Source organism: Melanostigma gelatinosum (genome assembly GCF_949748355.1).
Source record: "Melanostigma gelatinosum genome assembly, chromosome: 1".
NCBI classification, from domain to species: Eukaryota; Metazoa; Chordata; class Actinopteri; order Perciformes; family Zoarcidae; genus Melanostigma; species Melanostigma gelatinosum.
In genome coordinates, this window is record NC_136634.1 from 8,992,798 (window position 1) to 9,014,356 (window position 21,559).

Consider the following 21,559-nt stretch of genomic DNA (forward strand, 5'->3'; position numbering starts at 1 on the left):
GTGTGTGTGTGTGTGTGTGTGTGTGTGTGTGTGTGTGTGTGTGTGTGTGTGTGTGTGTGTGTGTGTGTGTGTGTGTGTGTGTGTGTGTGTGTGTGTGTGTGTGAGAGAGAGAGAAGAAGAGCGTAAAAGAGACACCAGATTTTTATGTGTAGCTTTAAATTGGTTTCACATGAGCCGGGCACACACTGCATCAGCAGATTCTCTGATCAAATTAAGTCGAGATGAGGGGAGAGAAAAAAGAGGCAGCGGTTGTACTGATGTATAATTCAATAAACAGGACCAAGCAGGAGCAGACAGAGGGGACGCTGTACTGCCTTCATCTCTCAGCTGTATATCTGGTTTAGCCAAGGACAGTTAACCCATGAGCGGGAGACAGACAGTACACCGCCATCCATCATCACTGCAACAGCAGACACAGTGAATATAGATACGTGAAGGAGCAAGGATGTAAGAGTAATGTACTGGATCTTAATTCATTCACCCAAGCAAACTATTTTAAAACCTCTTGTAATCTATATTAACAGAGCTGAAAGAATTTGTCGATTATTGATTCGTCAATCGACCGGAAACATTTTTTAATAATTTATTCATTGTTTTCATTATTTTTTCAAGCAAAAAACACTACATTCTCTAGTTCCAGCTTTTAAATTGTGAGGATCGTCTGCTTTTCTTTGTTTTATGTGATAATATAGTGAATACCTTTAAAGGTGGTTGGACAAAACAAGCCATTTGAAGATGTCACTTTGCTTTTTGGGATCATTGTAATCAGCATTATTACCTATTTTCTGACACTTCCAGAAATGTATAATGAACCACCTTTTTAGCTCTGCATTGAGCTTTAGCATTGAGGTTACTATTATCACTCCGGAATGTATGAGTTATTTATAGCTGAAACAATTAGTCAACTGAATTTGCAACTTGAGATAATTGATTGTTTCATTGGTTTTTCAACCACAAATTCCAAACATTCATTCCTTCAAACCGCATAAATGTGGTGATTTGCTGCTATTCAAGAATTAAATGAATCGTTACTTGCAATTGGATTATTATTGCTATTATTACCGTTATTCAAGTGATAGAAACAAATACCTCACAACATTGTTGTGCCCAGAGAATTGTATCAATGTAGATCAAGCCAGATTCAGTGCCCTCCTTAGTGAACGATAGTATTGATCTACTTGTGTTCTGCAATATATAATCAAATAAACTTTGAGAGAAAGAAAGTCCATGAAATCAGGCCTTCTGTCGCCCCAGATGAACACTTAATCATTGCACATTACAAAGGGAGTGTGCAAAAAGTAGATCAAACATTTTACATGTGGAAGCTTGAATGTGGAATATATTTGTCGCTCCACAGTGTTAACATATTCATGGAGGTGCCTCGCTCTAATAACGCAAAAATTGAAGCAGCACTCATGATTGTTCAAACACGAGACATATGGAAGACTTCAGAGGACGAGGCTGAACAGTTGTGGACACATGCTGCAAATATCACAAGAGATCACGTACACACAACAGTAATGTTTTCCAAAAGAAGAACCGTCCCAGCGCTGGTGTTAAATGTCTTTATGTTGAGCACTAGTTGATTGCAGCTATAGGGGCATCTTCGCCGTGAGCTTCTGGAGGATCAGTCGCCGCAAACGAACACCGGAGATAATGACGATAACGATTCTCTCTGTTCATGCTGTGCAAATTGATTGCAGACAGAAAATGAGCCACTTGCCAAGCATTCTGAAAAGATTAAACTAATATCCTGTAATTTTGGCATTTAATGTATAGTTGAAAACAACAGATGTGCTTTGTTACCAAATCATCATGCAAAGCAATGATAAAGCCATCGTACGCCACAATTTTACAAGTCTACTCCTGAAATGATTGTATCCTCATATCTTCCTCATCTTGCTAGCAGTTAAATGTGATTGTAAACTATTTTTACTGCCAGTAGTTTCTAGCTGCAGGAGTGCACCTTCTGAACGCTTTCTTACAAAGACTGACATTCAAGGATGGCCTAATGTGAGTCAAATGCTCTTGGTCTGAAAATAGCACTTGTTGCATTTCCGTATACTAATGTTTCTCGTTTAGCCTAACCGTAAGTATTCTTAAACATGGTGACTTAATCTCAGGCCAAATTACCTGGTGGACTGATTACAATTCAAACTTGCATCCTATCAGATCTTAATGAAATAAGCTTCTGATGACGGCAGACCTCTCCATGGATATCTGAAGTGTCAATTATTGTAATTAAGCCTAACAAGAGTATCCATTTGGGGTACATGTCAGGACAGTAATCCTGCAGAGAAATGGCTGTGCTCATCTAATTAACGCATTACTGCTTGCATTGTATCTAAACAGTATAATTGCCCAATTACAGTTTACTTAAGTAGTACATTGAACGAAATGAATACACCGATAATTACTATGAGTTTTAGTCTCTCCTACTCACAATATGTAAGTCATGTTTTGCTTGAATGTCTGAAATGAATGAAACTTTATTTATAGCATGCGAATCTCAAGACCATGCAAGGTAATAGCCAAAAATACGGCAACCTTATTTTTTTTACCCAGGCCTCTGTTTGATACAGTTTTAGTGAGTGTTTGGATTGTAACAGAACACCATGTGTGTGCTGACCCAGCCTGATCTTCCCACAGCGGTGTCAGGACCAGGCGAGGCGATGTGCGCAGAGATGCAGCACCAAAACAAAACAAACCGGTCTGAGGGAACATGTCTGTCGATCCAGGGTTCAGCGCAGCCACACAGGTCTCAAGGAGGACTCCTATCTAGATGGGGAAAGACATTCCCCTGAAATGAGCTTCTCTGGGATGAAAGCTTTGTGTGAGCTCCCCAGATGACCCACGACCCCGTCTGTATTTGTGCAGGGGGCAGCCCTGATCCTGGGTTCTCTGCCTCCCTGCCGGGATCCTGGGGAGTCGGGTTGGGGTGGCCTGACAAGCCCACCATTCTGCCCTCGGGTGTTTTGCTTTTGGGGTAAAGAGAGATCCTCAGATGAGCCGGCACTGTCGCAGCAGTAACCTTTCACCCCAGGAGTTTCAGAGGTGGGCCATAGGAGGCCGTTCCTGGAGAGCTGCGCTATCCCATGACCTGAGTTTGAAACAAACCAATATTTCAAGAAATCTTGAGATCTATTGTCAGTGTTTTGCTTCAAAACACAGTTTGATGTTTTAATATTGTCTGAAAATCGTATGTATTTCTGAGTTAGAATCTCAGTTGTGTGATTTTAACATAATGCACAGTCAGCATGTTATCCACATTTTAGTTGCCAGTAGCGCAGAGCCTGGAATGTATCATCAAACTGGAGGCCAGCTCTGGAAAACCAAATCTGTGCGTGGAGGCGAGGAGAGAAGCTGTCATCAGAAACCTGTTTGCTCCTTTAATGTCTGCCAGCAACGGTGCGCTGACATCATCACACCCAACAACCTCTGATAAGTCGCTCGAGGGACGAGAGGAGCAGAAATGCAGCTTCACAGGCCAGAAATCAAAAATCATACCCAAACCTGACATTGATACATTTGAAAAGTAAGGATGCTGAAAGTTCAACAGCAGCGGTCAATGAGACATGAGCACAGTGTACACATGGACTACGATGGCTAACCTCTGCCCTAACCCTGAGGCTTTGCAGGATGTCAGAGTCAGCCCCAAACACACCCAATTACAAACAAACACAGATGCCCCAAATTCCACTTTCACTTGAAACAGTTGGCTGACCCCCCTTTCCCCTCTGTTCAGGTTACCTCTTACCCACTCTCACCCTCGGGCCAACGTTAATCCAATAGAGAGTTCGCTTTAAAGGAGGTTGAACAGGAGGACACTGTGGGTGACTGGTTGACTAACCCAGCCTCCCCCTCCTCCCCCACCAGCCTGGATATGTTCCAGGGGGGACACAGGGATCGAGTCCATCTTGACCCGATTGTTACCATGACCCATCCCAGGTTACCTACACTGCCTTCCATCCCTGCATCAAGACAGTTTACCCTTTCTTTTACCCCTTTTTATCCTTGTAAGCTTGTTTCCGAACTGTTCATCTGAAATCGCTTCATGGTCTCGCCCCTACATATATCTCAGAGCTTCTCACTTCTCACAGCACCAGCCGACCCTTCAGATCCGCTGTGCACAGTGGACGGGGCTTTTTCTGCAGTGGCTCTTCGGCTCTGGAACAGCCTGCCGGAGGCCAATAGAATCTGATAACGGTTTTAAGATGGAATTGTCATTACGTTTGCAGGTATTGATCTGATATTGGCATCATCCTCTAGGAACCATGAATGTGGAACATTTCACAGCAAATTATCCAATATTTCAATATTTCAGCGTTTACCATGCCGCTAGCATGGCAAGCAGGAGATGTGAGACTTTTTTGTGGTTACAAGGAAAGTACATGACTTGGTGTGTTTCTGCTGGGCTGGTCGGGCTGACCTTATGTGTTTCTAGTGGAGATGAAGTGAGGTCACTCTTGACACCTTTAGAGGTTTTTATTTTTCTGATGTCGATCATGTTTTATATGGCATTGTTTGGTGTTATTTATCCTTTGTAATATGTTTTTGTCTGCTGTGTACTGTGTTGTTGTGGACTGTGTCGTCTGTATGAGTTTTTGGGCGGCAAAAGAGTTTCCCCACTGGGGATTAATAAAGTTTTTCTAATCTAATCTAAAGAGCCCTCTGCCCTCAGTTGCTTGCACCTGAGGATCAGACCCATGACATCTTGCGGTGTTTGTGTCAAACAATATGTCATTCAGTTATATTCCTTGTTTTTGCCTTCTTTTTCTCCAAACTCTTTTTTCCCTTTTCATCTCTGAGGAACACACTACTTTTATTATCTCTTTTTGTCCTCTGTCACTCCATTGCTCACGTTGTCAGAGCCAGAGTTTGTCACTAAAAGTGTTCCAGGAGGCTTAGCGTCCCAGGAGGCAATATCGGGATTTGGTTTTGTGGTTGCACCATGAAAGATCCTGACCAAGTGACATTCCTATGTGTGCTCTTCGGTTGGCTCTGCAGCTGAGCATAAAGTCCCCAGACCTGATGCACATTAGAGGCTACATTGGCCCAATGACATGTCATGAATAAATGAAAGTTTCTCTTTGTAAAACAGACTTATCTTTAATAATAGCATTTATTATAATTGCTTTAAATTCAACCCTCTTGTGAATAGTAAGCCTGCTAAACAGATTGTGGCTCTTCACCTGCCATTTGTCAAAGTTGTCACTGCAGAACTGCGTGCAGATAGATCACATGTGCATCTTCGACTTCCAGGTAGTCACTGACCCAACAGACAAGGGACAAACAAAGCTGTACTCATCCTCCTAATTGCCTGGAATGTCCTCATTGAGACTAGAAAGAAGCACATTCACATGGCGTTATAATCAGAGTCATGCTCCCTGCGCTGAATTTCGGAAAACACTTGTTGAACAACTGCCTTGTCCTCTTTCAAATGGCTCTGTGTCTAATACTCACCCCTGCAGAACCACCACAGGACAATGTTAGTTCACAGCCTTGCCCATGACTCCATTTCTGTAATGCAACATCCGTTCGCTGCCACTTTAAACAACATGTCCCCTTCTACTCTTGTGGTGCTTTGATTGTTTTATTTGCTCGTGGTCTGAACGTCTGGGGAAAAAAACACTAGGAGAAATTACAGGTCTCCCAGAATAAGTTAATCAGGGTTGTGTTGGGGGGATCCCAAGGGCACATGTTGGCAAACATATTCCAACAGCTTGGCCAGTTACCTTTTAAGGTTAGAGACACACAACTGTAAGTCAGTGCAGTGTGTAATCTGTTTTGTTTTTTTGGGCTGCTAAATACTTCACTGTGTTCACCAGCTAGTTGCTGACTTTCTCTGTCTGCTGTTTGGTGTTGGTCAGAGTGGGTTTAACAGATGCGGGCTGTAAAACCAAAACAATGAGCTGAAAGATGCTAAAAACCCTGCGTAGTATTGAGGGGAACTTCAGAGTCAAGTGACAATGAGTATCTGTGTGTTCATCACTAAAAGCGACTTAATTTGATCCATTGTTAAGATAAGTACAGCTTATTTTAAAAGTCCAAGTTATGGCTCATGGCAAACTTTATTTTATTGTGTGTTTCTTACATATTATGTATATTTCATTGGTGGGTATGAAATGTATCTGGTTTTATTCAGTATTTATTTTCTTGTGTGTTTGCCCACAGTGTTATTTAGATATTTTTGTTTTGATTATCATTTTGAAAACACAGACCCTGAAGTGTACCACCCTGTTTAACAAAAATATCTGATGCCAGATGCTGACAGTATTAATACTGTAGGATTATTTTTGAAAAGACAATGAAGTCCTGTCTTTATTTCGCAAAGTGATGAATGAATATGATATTACAAATAAGTATGTCAGTCATAGATATGATGTTAGTGTCTGAGCGTCGATTACAGCCCCACTTCGCGATGCCAATTCAAACACACTGCATGTGATGCTGACTTAACTGTGATTTGTGGGTTCAGACGTGATCTGAGTCAGCTGCAGTAGTCACCATTGTATCCAGGAGTCTGTAACAATTATGGTAACAAAGCTTTACAACATACAACTTGAGAACAGGGCCTCTGGCTGCCCCGCGGGCCTCTGCGATCACTGTTGTGCTGCGGGGTAATATTGTAAATCTATCGGCCTTCTTTGCACAATCCAAGAGGGTGTAGTCTATCTTTAACACTGTGACAGTTGGCAAGTGGGCTGACCAAGCATTAAAGACACATGTTGGATAACACAAATGTCTCCACACACGTTTGCCAAGATTGCTTCCACAAGTCAGCTCCTCGAATGGTGGCGAGAATTTTCTGACATTTCTACAATCCTGGATTGAAGATTAACATTTACTTTTGTATTTTATAACCAGCCTTGACTTTGTAATCCCACTGAGGTCTTGTGTCCCTTTGGTTTAGTAATGAGCCATATTTCACAGACTGCAGCTCCTCTGGGGACTTTGATTCACTCTGAGAATTAGCAGACTTGAAGTAATTTATGGAACTATTTCACTGCATCATAAAGCTACAGAGTGGGCCGTTTTCATATTCTTCATTATAATGCCAGCGATTTCCTGCCAAATTAGCATGAGCCGTGGCAGATTGACAGTAAACAGCTGTGTGAATCGGGGGGCTAATGGGTCCACATGTAGGGGTAATGTTTCAAGCTGGGATAAGTTGTGTCACAATTCAGAGTAATTTCACAATCCTGATGTTTTTGAATTTAAAGCTTTCTTCTTTCGGTTGCTGAAAGCAGTCAAGTCGATGTGAACGATGGCTTAAGACTGAATATCGGCTTATCAGAGTTAGCTGATGGCAAACATTCCCAAAGTTGATGTATCTCAGAGTATCTCAGCAAAGGGATTTGTGGTAATGCTGCTCACAGAAAATAATAACTGGGATGTTTTTGTGTGGTTGGTCCCGGTCTAAAGATAGTGACTCATATGGCAAACACAAGACATGACAAGCCTGAGCACTAAACCTGTAAACTGTACTCCTGGAATTGGTGGCCTATAGACAATTAGAGCGGAGGGGTTTTGGCCAGAGGCCGATCAGACCGCGTGATTTAGCCTTGAAAGGGAGCAGCAATGATGGAGGGTCAAGGACAAAGGCTCCACTCACAAGTGCTCTTTTGCTTTACGCCTCAAACTCACGCACATTGCCCTTCGATTGCTTATTGAATTACATCTAATCACTCAATTAAAGTCACATGGAGAAGCAGCATACGTTGTCTCCACTGAGCCGCTGGATAACGGGCGCTGTGTTGTTCTTCGTGGGAAGTTTCAAAACAAGATGTCTGAAATGTGTTATTCAGTCTTGTTTTTTGGGGGGCATCTTGGGAAATCACCACCATAAATCTAGAGATCTAGGCATGTTTCTGTAACTACATCTCATTCATAGAACAGCTCACATAGAGTAGTGTAGAGTCACGTGATCATTTGGTTCCAGCTCTCTTAAATATATGCAACGTTTCCCCAAAACGTCTTCCGTATAGTTATACAGTTATTCAAATGTATTTATTTGGCATCAAATTGATTTTGTTTCCAGACTTTACAAAGAATGATGTGATCAGAAAAGAATATCCTGTTCGTGAGAAGAGTCAAGAAGAGAACTCAAAGGTTGTCAATCAAGATCTCAGTGGTTTAAAGAACAACAAAGAATTTTTAAAGATTATTTTGTCTGGGTTGAAGTAGCAGACAACCTGTCTGTTGTCAAATAAAAACAATACAGTCAGGCTGCCCTGAGCAAGTGATCACCAACATGTAATAACTGAGGGGTGTAAAAGGGAATCTGTTGCAAATGAATCATGTTGATGTGGCACCATTTGGCATAAACAGCAGGAATCTATGCATCTTACCTACGCAGTGTCAGCTGCACAATCAAATTAACATGAACAAAGATTGTTTTAGCACTTTCTTGAATCCATCCATCAGGTAACAGGTGTCCTAACAGGATCTGTAGAGGTACATGTATAGCGAGTACTTATCTGTTTCAGTTCGTGACTATTGTCATTATCAGATACGGTAATCTGATTATTATTTTCTCGATTAATCATTTGGTCATGTGACATGTAAGAAAATTAGATGGTTCAATTCATGTTACATTTTCGTATCATTCCATTTAAATGGTCCATCCTACATTGGATTATATGACACACAATTATACGACGTATGAACAGCTTTGACTTTCATGTTCTGAAGACAACAAATCATTGGTGCCAACCACATGCTAAATGTAGTTTATGAATGGAAGGGGAGCAAAAGTGTTTTCACAATTTCTACGGCTAACAAAAAGAAAGTAATCGTTTATAGTTTTGATGAATAACCTGTTTCTGAAGTTATGATTCAGATACAGAAAAAGTACATTAAATACATGACAACTTTTTACTTTTAAAAAGTCTATTAAATACATGACAACTTTTCATAATGCAAGTTGACATATTTAGGTTGCTTGTTTTGTCATATCAACAGTCCCAAACCCAAACATATTCATATTACTAAAGCAAGAAAAAGCAGCAAATCTTCATATTTTAATTAATATGAAACATTTACTAATTACTTGAACTGTAGTTTACATAAATAAATGCATTGCATATATTCAAGCGTCATAAAACATTATTGTGTAAAATTACTTCTGGTAGAAATATGTATCTGTATTTATCATGATAACCAAACAAAAAACAATTATTCATATGTTTAATTCATAAGTAAATGACATATTATGTGGAGAAATTAGTCATATTGGCATAGCTCCCTGTGTATGTCTAAGGCCTCATGCAGGGTCACTTCCAAGGTTTTCTCAATCTATACAAGTTCCATGTGGAGATCTACTGTGGCTGCAGCCGTTTGGGTGTTGAGAGGCAGCAGTGAGTGAGGAGGAAATGGGGTCTGGCATGTTGACTCAGGAGTAAATCCCCCCGGATTTCTCAAACGGCTGCTATTAGAGTTTAATCACCCTGCGATACTGGACACACTCTGAAGCCAAGGGATGACTGATGAACATGCAGCATACAAAATGTCAGCATCGACTCATCCAGAAGCTGCAATCAACGCTTTGGATGGATGACTGCAATCCAATGATGAGGACACAGAATGAGCTTTGAAAAAAGAATGATGTTACATTCTTCTTTTCCACATTTCACGCTTCTCATTTCATTAAAAACTGGCTCTCGCCTGCTTTGGAACAAACGGTTTGTGAAGCCGTCAGATTATACTAAATTGTACGTGAATGGCCATCTTATATAACACAGTTATTCTTCCTCCAAGTTATATTTTATTAACTCAAAATGTTCAAGGCCTTCGCAACAGTGTTCTCAGTTTCTCAACAAGCCAGGCACTTAGTTTCATTATGCACAGCTTATTTTTAGACAAAGGGCCCATTCTATTGTCCGCTAAAGGCAGAGCACCAGTGAGTTGTTTCAAGGACATTTGCATAATGCTTAGTGACTGAGTCTCTATTTTAAGCTGAATTTCTTCCAGACATGGCTGCTTGAGCTACCAGAGAAAAGAAGAAGTGTGGAGAGAAATGGACTATCAAAGGAAGGAACTGAGCTTTCATGTCGGGACACTTTGATTGTGTTACAGATTGGTTCCAGGTGAAGCAATTCTGAAAGGGAGGAAATCCAAGGGAAAAGAGAAATTCTAAACTCAGGATGGCATCGCCAGGATTTAAGCATTAAGGGAAGATTTGGAACAACAGGTGTAGAGAATCGATGAAGCTCAACTGTTGTGGTGGGTGGCAACTCCCTGCTGTGCTCCAACAGTTTGAGAAAGTGTCTTTTTAAATCATAGACAAGAATTTCATTGACGAAAGCCAGTGTTATTAATTAAAGTACTGTACATAAGTACAGTTTTGAGGTAATTTCCTTTGTGTGATTTACTGTATACTTCTACTCTACTTTATTTTAGAGTGAAATGTTGCACCTTTTCTTCCACTTAATTTATTTGGTTACTTACTTTAGTTAATACTCTTATTGCAGAAGATTTATCACATAAAACATGTTATCAGCTTTAGGGCTATACAACTAACAATTATTTTCACAAATGATTGATCTTCTGATGAATTTCTTGATTTAGTAATTAATTGTTTGGTCATAGATCACAATATCCCAGATCACAGGGTGACGTCACCAAATGTCTAATATTCAGACCAAAGAAAACTAAAATTGTCAGATTTGAGAACACAGATCCATCAAATGTCTGGCATTGTAGCTTGAAGTTAATCGACTCATCGTATCACATGAAATAGATGATGCATGAACCTACCCAGGATAAAGTTCAAATTAGCCACATCTCAACCAGCTACAACATTAAAGTGATGCTCTCTTGGAGTATTTTTACTTCTTCCATTACTGACAACAGCCATACAAAGTCTGTAAATGTGTTATTTAAAATCCCTGCCCAGTCAATTTTCTGTCCTGAAGTTTTTCATGATCTGTCCAACTGTGGTCCACCATCCTGCCAGTGTGCCTGCTGCGCTGGCTCTCTGCAATGATTGGAAGCAGGCATTGCATGGGAAGTCCAATTAGAGACGGAAATTGCACATAGCCCGACGCTGTGTTGCCACAAGTTTACCGCATGGTCACTTACCTGCACATCTGCACAGATTTTTTAAAAGCAGTAGCCACCTTTTTCCACCACCTTAATTGGAGTTTCCATCACTGACTGCTTGAAAGAGAAATGCACTGCCACGGTCTGCTTCCCGGTAACGGTCTGGCTATTTACTGATGTCTGATGAGAAGGAGGTGGAAGTCAGGTTTAGAGTCATACCAGGAGGTTTTTTTATGCTCATCTAAATAAAGCAGGTCTAAATGTATGTGGTCCCTGACATGTGTCTGTATAAAATATGATATATATGATAGTGTTCTGTTTTCATGAGAAGATGGATGAATTGTTGGCTGAATAAAAAGAAGAATCAATCACGAAATTGTTAACGGAAATAGCTTACTTATTCACATGTAAATTAGAAATACTCACACATGAAAATCATTTTTCTACTCAAGAGGACAGGTTTACTCTTTATAACGAGCTGCTCTCTCTGCTTGCACCACAGACAAAGTTCACCTTGGACCTGTAACACCTTATCCACTCACTCATGGTCATACCGAACCCTCAAGAATGTTTTTATGTTTCACATTAGTTCATTTTCTTGACTATTCATCCATGAAAGTACAACTAGTCAGTGGTTTTGGAGTTATAAAACACATAATACCAATTATTGCAGTTTCTAAACCACGCTGTGGTCTTGACATGCAGCAGTTATTATTCTGCAATATTGCTGCTTGCCCGTGTCAGTCAGTTTCAGGAAAAAAAATGGTTCACCTAACACCGACCCATACCATAAGGGAAGCATGTTTGATGCAGGTCTTGGGACAGAGCCTCATGTGCTATGTGTAGCTGGTTCATCAGAAGCCAGGAACACTGCTCAACATGTGGGGATCATTTCAGGGGGGGTGGATGAGGTGTATGGCCAAAGAAACATATGTAAAAAAATGCCCGCTAGATTGTCTCAAAAGTGATTTACTACACTTGTATCACATATTTTTGCAACTCTAAAGAATTTCAGCGATGATAAATACAATAGTGTGTCAGTGTATGCATGTGTTAAGACAAACCGCCTCAGCAGTGGTGGAATGTAACAAAGGGACATCTTGGGAAATTAGCTTTTTCACATTCTTACCGAGAGTCAGATGAGAAGAGGAAAAGCTGCAATCTCATGTTACAATGAATATGAAGCTACAGCCAACAGCCAGTTAGCTTCTCTTAGCTTAGCAAAAAGGCTGTAAACAAAGGGAAACCGCTAGCCTGCCTCTGTCCAACGGTAACAAAAGAATCACCTACCATGGACGATGTTGGGGCCAGGCAATCAGCAGAGTTTCAGGAAGTTACTGGTCTCAGCCAGACCAGCTGTTTCCCCCTGTTTTAAGTTTGTGCTAAGCTAAGCTAACCAACTGCTGGCAGTAGCCTCATGTTTGCAGAGAGTGGTATCGATCTTCTCATCTAACTCTCAGTAAGTGTGCAAATAAGCATACCTCCCAAAAGATGAGATCCCCATTGATTCAACATCACATTTCCAGTCCACTACAGTTTGGGAGTAAGTATTATACTTTTCACCTTTGTATCTGAAAGATATAGTGACTACAAATTAAGATTTTACATACAAAGCATGTTTGATCTTATGAAATATGATGCATTTAGATTAAACTACACGACACAATTATAAAATTAGCTCCATCTCAACCAACTACAAAAGTAAAAGGCTATACTCATACATGAATGCATCATTAATACTAATTAAATAGTATTATAGATTGACTCAAACAGGGACCTTTTCCTGGATTGAATACTTTAATATGTCATACTTTAAATGTAGGGTTGGTAATTAATCTTCAAAAACATTTTTATTATATTTGTTGAAATTCTCTTTACATCATGACAGCAATCAATAAATCAAAGGCTCTGACAAGCATTTTTACTTTGCTACTTTTGTTTTAGTGGAAGATTTAAATACTTCCTTCCCCACTGGGCTCCAGTCCCTCTGCCTCTCTGTTTGACATTAAAGCGTGCAGGCATCCAGGCTGAAGTAGTAAACATAATAATAATAATAATCACAGAATCACATCACACATCTATACACAAGGCTGATGGGAAGGTAGATGAAAGGAGGGAACTATTCTGTGAGGTTGTAAGAAAGAAAATATAAGAGGGCAGAAAAGTTGAGATGGAGTTTTTCTGAGGCCCCAGAGGTCTCCTACATAATAAATCCTCAGCACATATTTAATCCAGTCAGAGGACAAGCCCGGTGAGGGCTAAAGGATGCACACTTATTCCTCACCAATCCACCTCTGAATGGGCTGCCCCTTCAACCCCCAAAGCTCTACTCCCACAGCCCGTCCTCCATCCAGACTGCAGGCGCTACAGGCTATCAGAGAATCGGAGCAGGAATGTGACTCCTGACAGACACATCTCTCAGGACCACAGACTGAATATGTTCCCAATTAGCTCCATCTGATAATGTGTGAGTGCAAGTGAAACCCAAAGCGGGCATGATCAACAGCACTTGACTCATTTTGTCAGATGGTGTTTGACATTGACAGGCCACGCTGTGATTAATCACCTCGGTGCTGCAGATAATTGTCCAACCACATCTTCCTTTGTAGGTGTCGTTGAACTCTTAACGGTCATGTCTGTAGTGCTTTGAATATGGCTCGTCACTTTCAGTTCACTTCTAATTAATCTTTTCTTGAACTGGCATCAGTTCGAAAACCAGCTTTCCCTTAATCGGCCTGTCAGTTATTTTACACATGCACAGATACAGACTTTTTGTTCCTCGTGCGTTTTCCCGTCCACCTGGACCAGAAGTGCCATCTGCTGTTCACACTGCACACTGCAGCAGAGTGAGGTCGGTGCATGGTGGTTGTTTCAGTGGGGTGAGCAGTTTGATCAAAACAAGCTGCGAGCAGTTGTGGTTTCATCCTCAGAAAGTCTCCTTGGTTTCCATGCCCACAGCTGGATGTTTTTAGGTTTACCCGTACGGGACTGCTGTGACATGGGCGCTGGAGATGAAACAGGCCTCCCTCGGCACACAAACACAGCACTACACTCCCGGCCTTGTGTACAGCTGGTAGGGATGACACAAGAGGCACAGGGCTTTATTGAGTCCCGCTGAGGCTGCTGTGCAAGTCAGGGCAGTGCTCTGGCAAAGCTCAGCCTGCAGGGCAACAGAGGAGAGCTAGCTGATGCAACGCAGGCCGCTTGGCCGATGCTGTGGGTCTCTGTAGACCGGTGTGTTGTGTGTGTCAATGTCGTGAGATGAGACCTGGCATCCCCTCAACTCTCTCAAAGTCTCATTAAACTCAGTGAACTCTTTGTAGAAAGAGAGCCCCAGATAAAAACAGCATCCTCCTTTAACCCTCAAGTTCTGTTTGGGACTCCCAGCTTTACTTGACATCTCAAAAAAGATACTTAAAGTTGTTTTATCAGATTGATCCTGAAAATCTTTTCATACTTGTAGAAGAGGTGCTTTACTTCTGCTTGAGGTCCACGAGACCACAGATGTAAACAAGAGTCTACAGTCATGCTAGAAGCTCTGTGTGAGGCTGTACTACGGTGCTTTGAACTAAATACCAACGCATCTCAGTTATAAACATTTGTTATTTAACAGTAATCAACAAATACAGCTGAGGCTGAAGGAAATGTAAATATTTTGCAGTTATTCGTTAAGTATTGGGCAAATGAAAAGGTTACCCAGATGATGGCGCTAGATGAAAAGTTAAGGGGTCACCAAAGTTGTTAGGATCCAGTGCACTCACCATTATGGTTCATTATAGGGTTCATCCATGAGTATCTGGACCTGATTTTGTGGCGATCCTACTTGTCAACTTGTCAAAAGTGTCAACCTGTTGGTGATCAAAATGTCATCTTATCCATGCATTTGTTGTTGAGATATTTGAGATGTTTCAGTTGTTGAATATTTTAATGGGCCAAAGTGGTGGACCGACGGACCAAGAGATCGACATTGTCACCGCGCTGCGAGTTCAGCCAAAATGGGTTGTATACAATGCTATTGGGATGTCTGTTATTGGCATTATACGGTATAACAGTTTGGTAACAAGAGTTAACTGGCCTCAAACAATATCACGATGTAGGATAACACATATTTCTTTGTCTGTAAATTCATCTTTTCACAAGCAAAAGGAATAGATATTTGTTCATACTTTGCCTAAAGAACAAACAGAACAGGAAATAGTTCCACAGTTACCTTTTTTTAAATATTGGGTTTAATGCAGTCAGAAGGAAAAACTATTTGAAGGAAAGAAATTTGCAGGTTTTGCAAGATTCATAATTTTTATTTTTATATTCAGTGTTGTGGTTTGTGAGACCCCAAACAAAGAGGAACTAAAGCTAACGTCAACAAAGCACAAAGTCATTTCCTGAGCTACTTCCAATACTCTCGTTTATTACTCTGTTATTTATCTACACATATCTTAAGCCTGGTGTTCAATATGGAGCTGGTTTGTTGTTGAGACCACCGTGCAGCCATTCCTCAAGCATTATACTGCCACACTGACAATTCTTCAATCTGCAGACCTCCAAAAGAGCAAAGGCCCGGCATCCCTCTGTGTGCCTTTACTGTGTAGTCTCATCTCTATTGTGGGAAAACTTGTTAGTTTCCCTCCAAGTATCTCTTTCAGCATCAGCGTCATGTCAGCCGGGTTTTTTACTCTGCTTCCTTACTCCTCCCTCGCCTATGAATAAACTGTCAGGCACACTAAAGGCATCATCCTGGCGCTTCTGTGCGCTGCTATCTTGCTTTACCCTCCTCTCCTCCTCTCCTCCTTTCTCTTTGTTGCAAATTGATTCCCTATTACATTCTTCACCCACTTCATAACGCCAGTAAAGGCTGATTCTCTCAGCCGCTAATGGTGTGGTCAGGCGCCTTCGCTTCCAACCTCATACGCAATAGCAATTCATGGTTTAAATTATTGAATTCATGTCTGTAAAGATAACTGGGGATGGCAGGAGGTTGTGCGATGGCACTGCAGGAGCACGACTTGTGGCCAGCTCAGAGCGAGTTGACAGCTGGGAGACATGAAGAAGACAGCAGAAACACTGAGGGACACCAGCTTTGAAGACAGACAGCAATGAGGGAATGCAGAGACAGTGAATGTTACAGCCCAACACATCATGACTTCATTAATGTCAATTTCTTTTGTTTCTCTCTCTAGTATTCACTCTCTTCTTGCCCTGCCAGGGGTTTATTATGAGAAAAAGCTGCATCCCATAATAGATTTGCAATAATTAACAGAATAATAGTCAGCAGCTCTCACTGACCATGGCCAAAACAACCCTGACAACTCGTTCAAATGTGAATGGTTGGAATTTATATCTAAAACCCTCATTTAGAATAGAGCGCCACTTCATAGGAATCTACTGTTATTCTGTTAAAACACACACACGCAGTCACACTACACACTCTTAAAGACCACAGTTGTGTCCCACTTTCATATTCACTATTTGCATAAAATAATATTTATAGTATTTAGTTGTTTTGCAGTTGGTGTACAAGAAGTCAACATACTTTACTTTACTGACAGGAAATGATACAATGTGTGTGTCGTCTAGGCAATTATACTAGAACCTTTCAATACAACCGGCTATTAAACATGGAAAATTAGATTTTGTTTCACACCTCCTCCATTTCTTGGACACAGTGTCACAGTGTCCCTTTAGAGCACACACAAAAACCAGGATTGTTTTAGTTACATTGTGACTGAGTATTTTTAAAATGTGCGATGTAGTATATGCACAGCTTCTGTATTATTATTCATTTTAATGCCTGGATTTCAGGTTTATCTGTAACTCCCAGAAAGACACTCACGCCAAAGATTAACTGTGTTTCTCAAAATTGAAATTTATTTAATAGTAAATGACCAAAAAGTCGTGGGTGCATGTCCAAAGAGGTGTAACAGTTACAAAAGACACACAGCTCCAAAGTCAGTAAAATGAGTATTGCATGGAATCCCTCGATCACTAGAGGGCGCCACCAGTTCAACCTGGTAATACAGCACAATCATTCTGAACAGGATTCTTCAACATGGACTTTGTACCGCATCTATAACTTGAACATGTCGTCACATTTTTGGTAACAATTTACAGGTCTGTAAATTCCTAGTGAATTCCAATATTTTGTAAATAATTCTGTTTTCCGATTAATTCACACTGTAATTTAGATGCAGTCAGTCCAGCAGGTTAGCGACACATCCAAACGTGAAATTTGTCTGCAGGCAAACACATAATTCAACATAAATGGAGAATTTAAGCTTCCAATAATGAATGAATATTTACTTGGATTTTATATGGAGCAACTCCTTTAACGAAGCTTCTATTTTCAATATAATTAATACCAAGTCACATAGTTCTCAGGAAATGACTAACCATAAAATAAAACCTTCCTGAAGTTCTCATTGACAAACTTTGAACACACATTGAACAGATGACTTTGAGGTGATGAAACAGTGTTTGACTAAAAGAAACTTGACAAAGACCGTAGTTATGTTCATTGCTAAAGATCTAAGATCCCAGTGTATAACAAACAACTATTATTGCATGTTTAAGTATTGCCAGTATTCAAGCTTTTTTTCTTTGCATTTAAGGATGAAGCCTATGATTAAAAGCGTTGTTATTGCTGGTGCAGTCTTCATTCGTCTCCAGCAGGGAGCAATGCAGAGATGCAGCCTCTCATTTCTGTGTTAAAATAATTTCATATGAATGTCAGATGCATTACAATGCCTGCAGGCTGCAAAAAGTCGAGTTTATCAATGGTTCATTCCCTTTGAAGCCAGTGGGAAAAGGCAGGGTGACACTTTTCACTCTGCTAAACCATGTTGTTATTGTTGAGTTTGGTCCATTCAAAGATGTCCTGCTCGCACACAATGTCTGAGTTGATGAGCAGGTAGCGGTCGCCCACGCAGAAGTGCTTCTGGCAGGCGGCACACTTGAAGCACTCCAGATGGTAAACCTTGTCCCGCACGCGCATCGTCATCTCAAATGCTCGAATCCTCTTCTCACAGGAAGCACACAGACCGTCCTGACCGAAAAGCCTGAATGGATGAGAAGATATCAGCATAATACTGAGACGTACATGGAAAGCATGAAACTTTAAGGAATCTCTTGAGTCTCTATTCCCCCTGGCCTTGTACCTATTCTGGAATAACACCTGACCTCAGGATTTCTGTGATCCAGTTTGTGGTCGCTTGATTGAACACAATATTAACAAAAATAATAAACATCGTAAACATTTTGACATACAGCAAGACCGGGTCACAGGATTAGGCTATAATGCAAAAAAACTTCCAACGAAATTCTGCAACAGGGACTTTAACGGGCCCTGCAGCTGTTGCCCACTTTGCCTGGTTAGTAATCCAGCCTGGTCCTGACTCATAAACAACACATGCTCCCCAGCTTTAATCGTTTTTGACAACAATGGAGTCCTCGGGCACGCAGGAATAAGATATGTACCAGGCGTTTGGCTACACAGACGTTTACACGTATGTCTCGCTGACGCTGACTAACAAAGTGCTTGATTCAATCATGATGTTACGACACCATCGGACCAACCTGAGGTAGTCTCTCCGACACAACTTTCTTCCCAGCTTGTAGTAGAGCCGTCGGCCCACCTCCCCGAGTCGACAGCCACACAGGTCGCAGCTCAGGCAGTCCTCGTGCCAGTACTGCTCGATGGCCTTTAGGAAGAATCTGTCACCAATGCTCTGCTGACACCCGCCGCAGATCAGCAGAGACGGTGGCATCTGGAGGACCTCATCCACTGGCTCCCTGGATGAGAAAGTAGACTGATAAGAAAATCAAATATACCAGCGATACACCGAATGACTGCTCCTCAATTCATTTCATTACCTGGAAAATTTCAAATCTTTGTTAATCTGGTAATATTTTCAGCTCGAAGCCCAAACTTCCAACATGATCTGGATTCGCCATTTATTAGTCCACTGATTCTATACTGTCCATAAGTAACATGTACATTTGCAGTTTGATGCTGTCCACCTGAGGGAGCCATTGGATATTGTTAAATACAGAGCCACACATTTTCCCATTTTCTTTCCCAACAGGAAGCTTTCAGGTTGTTATGATCATGTTCTGTATCGGATTGTTCCCACTCTTCATTGAAACCATATGAAGGTTTGTGAAATACTCAAACCCAGGAACCCTCAACGTTTATGTTGCTACACCATATGTAAATATTGTAGATGTCGTGTGCATCATCTCAGGGCCTGACACATTTGGTATTCAATTATTCCACGATAATTTAAAGTACAGTTCTGTGTGTTTGAATAATGTTTGGATGCAAAGTTTGTTACTGATCAGGTAGCGGGAAGCTGCTTTTGAGGTGGAAATACCTCTTATAGGCCTTTATGCCTAAAACAATGTCGATAAAATAAACTGCGAAATCATTTTATTCCGATTTATTTAGCCTGCAGAGTTAAATATCCTAGCCTACCTTTAGGAATCTTGTTCTGGGAAACACTGAACTTTTTCCTGCCAAGAGCTATCTTTCCTCCCTTACACATTTAACATGCTGCCCTTGGACATGAACGTGATATTTTTTTCTTGCTTATCAGCAGGAGATTCCTGACCTCCATGCTATCAGCCATATGCAGTTATTGTACGCGAGTCTGGCTGTCAGATAAGGCGTCCTTGTTTATTTTACCCCAACATATCAGAAATACATCTGCCAGTTTATACACCAATAAGCTACTTACTCATTTGCGTCCAGCGTCTTCCTCTCTATCGTGGATGTCATGTCTAATGATGTCCAGCCAGATGCAGATAAGGTTCCAGGGGCTACCTGTGACGCTGCCTGCGGGCACCCTGAAGCCACGACACGCTGCACCTGCTCCCACAGCCTCCGAGACGCCGGCTTGAGGCTTGTTGTGCGTTCAATTAATTGCCAATTGAGTCCCGTGGAAATGGCCGCAAGACAAGACAATTTCTCTCTAAGCAGCTAAGCTGATGATGGGGGACACTGTCACCATTTCCTGAGGCAATAACCCGCGGTGGCACTTTCATGTCTCTCAAGTATATTGTATCATCCTGCAGCGACTTTGCGGACCGTCCGTTCTTTAAATGAAAGCACCATCAATCCGATCCAAATGGACACTTGCGGGGACCTCCGAGTGCGTGGGTCTTTTTTTAAGGGAGCGGGCTGCAGACGCGCTCCTCCGTATGAATCCACGGTCACCGTTGTTGTGCGGCAGCAGCAGCATCGTGTTTAAATACGTCGGGCCCCCTCTCCGTCTCTGCTTTCGTTTCCCTCTTCCTGCTCACGACTGTTTGACAATGGGGGGAAATCGGTCTTAAAGCGACAGCTAAACACTGAACACAGCCTGCTCTGTCACGCGGGGAGGTTTAGGTCGTGACTGAGACTAATAAGGTCGTTACAGGCTTTGCTTCACCAAAGTGCCGATAGGACAAAAGATAACGAGTGATAGCGTTATGAGTTTCTAGTCACAGTGCGTCTCATTACTTCCATTGTAGAACATATGTTACAAATATCCAGTACTACTTTATGATCATATGATTTGATCCTTTATAAAGGACTTAAGTTGTTAAGGACTTTATCAATTGGTAATAAGTAATTTACTATCGTTTTATAGATCAGTTATAAGCAATTCACGAGAACAACTTTTAGGTTAACAGGTTTTGAAAAATCTCTGGCTGGCGAGTCATTAACAGTGGTGGAAAGCACATTTACTCAAGAAGTACTTCAGTACAATTCTAAGCTAGTGGTACCTTGCTACTTTGTACTACTTTACTATATTTCAGAAGGAAATGTAAAATATTATATATTTTTTTCCTTCACTACTTGTATTTGAAAGTTAATATTAGTATTTTTTTTTACAAATGAATATATTGATTTTAGAAAACAAAACATATGATTAACTTTAAAAGGTGATGTATTGTGTAGCTGAGATGTATTCAGGTTGGAGTTGTGCAACACTGTGTTGGGATTTATAAAGGTCATCAATGTGTTACTTGTCCCACAACAAAACTAACAGGAAAGCCCCTGAAGTCCCCAAAATCCTGAATATATTTAATCTTGTTGCATAAAATAATAACTTTGAAGACAAAAGATTGAAGACATATCATCTTTCAACCTTGAAGGCTTGTCATTTATGTCTGGTAAAGGTGATTATATTGAGTACCTTTGATATTTTAAGGTAATCTTTCTGGTAATATGTATTTTTAGCCTACACTGTCTTTGTATTCTTTTTACAGTCATGTTTAGTCATGCATATTGTTTTAAAACTGACTGGTTTCAATCTCATCAGGGCGGAAATAGAAAAAATACCTGTTTTATTTGTACAACACACAAGAAATAAACATGTCATCACATCATGAAATGACCAGCAGATGCAGAGGAAACAGCAATCACATTACAAATGATATCACATATGGTGGAATAGCCTACAATTAAGAGGGTGGTTTATAAAGAAAAGGGTTTATCATCTGTTTCTTCATTAGGATCGTACATACGTGTTTACACTTA

At 40.9% G+C, this 21,559-nt stretch overlaps 1 protein-coding gene across 1 annotated transcript; it reads right to left on the minus strand.

The window, feature by feature from the left end:
* Positions 1–16,933: 16,933 nt before the first annotated feature.
* lmo2 (LIM domain only 2 (rhombotin-like 1)) lies at positions 16,934–20,372 on the minus strand. The gene is made up of 3 exons (XM_079281562.1): positions 19,773–20,372; positions 18,613–18,828; positions 16,934–18,095 (listed from the first exon to the last, which is right to left on the minus strand). Exons 1-3 carry the CDS (start codon positions 19,811–19,813, stop codon positions 17,870–17,872), a joined length of 483 nt encoding a protein of 160 aa, XP_079137688.1. The 5' UTR covers positions 19,814–20,372; the 3' UTR covers positions 16,934–17,869.
* Positions 20,373–21,559: the final 1,187 nt, after the last annotated feature.

What these genes read in the sequence shown, in the direction of transcription:
- lmo2 (XM_079281562.1), bottom strand. Translation starts at nt 19,813, where the DNA reads ATGACATCCACGATAGAGAGGAAGACGCTGGACGCAAATGA. An exon ending in AAGACGCTGGACGCAAATGA is followed by an intron (nt 18,829 to 19,772) that starts GTAAGTAGCTTA and finishes TTTCTCATCCAG; the next exon opens with GGAGCCAGTGGATGAGGTCC. An exon ending in TGTCGGAGAGACTACCTCAG is followed by an intron (nt 18,096 to 18,612) that starts GTTGGTCCGATG and finishes TCATCCATTCAG; the next exon opens with GCTTTTCGGTCAGGACGGTC.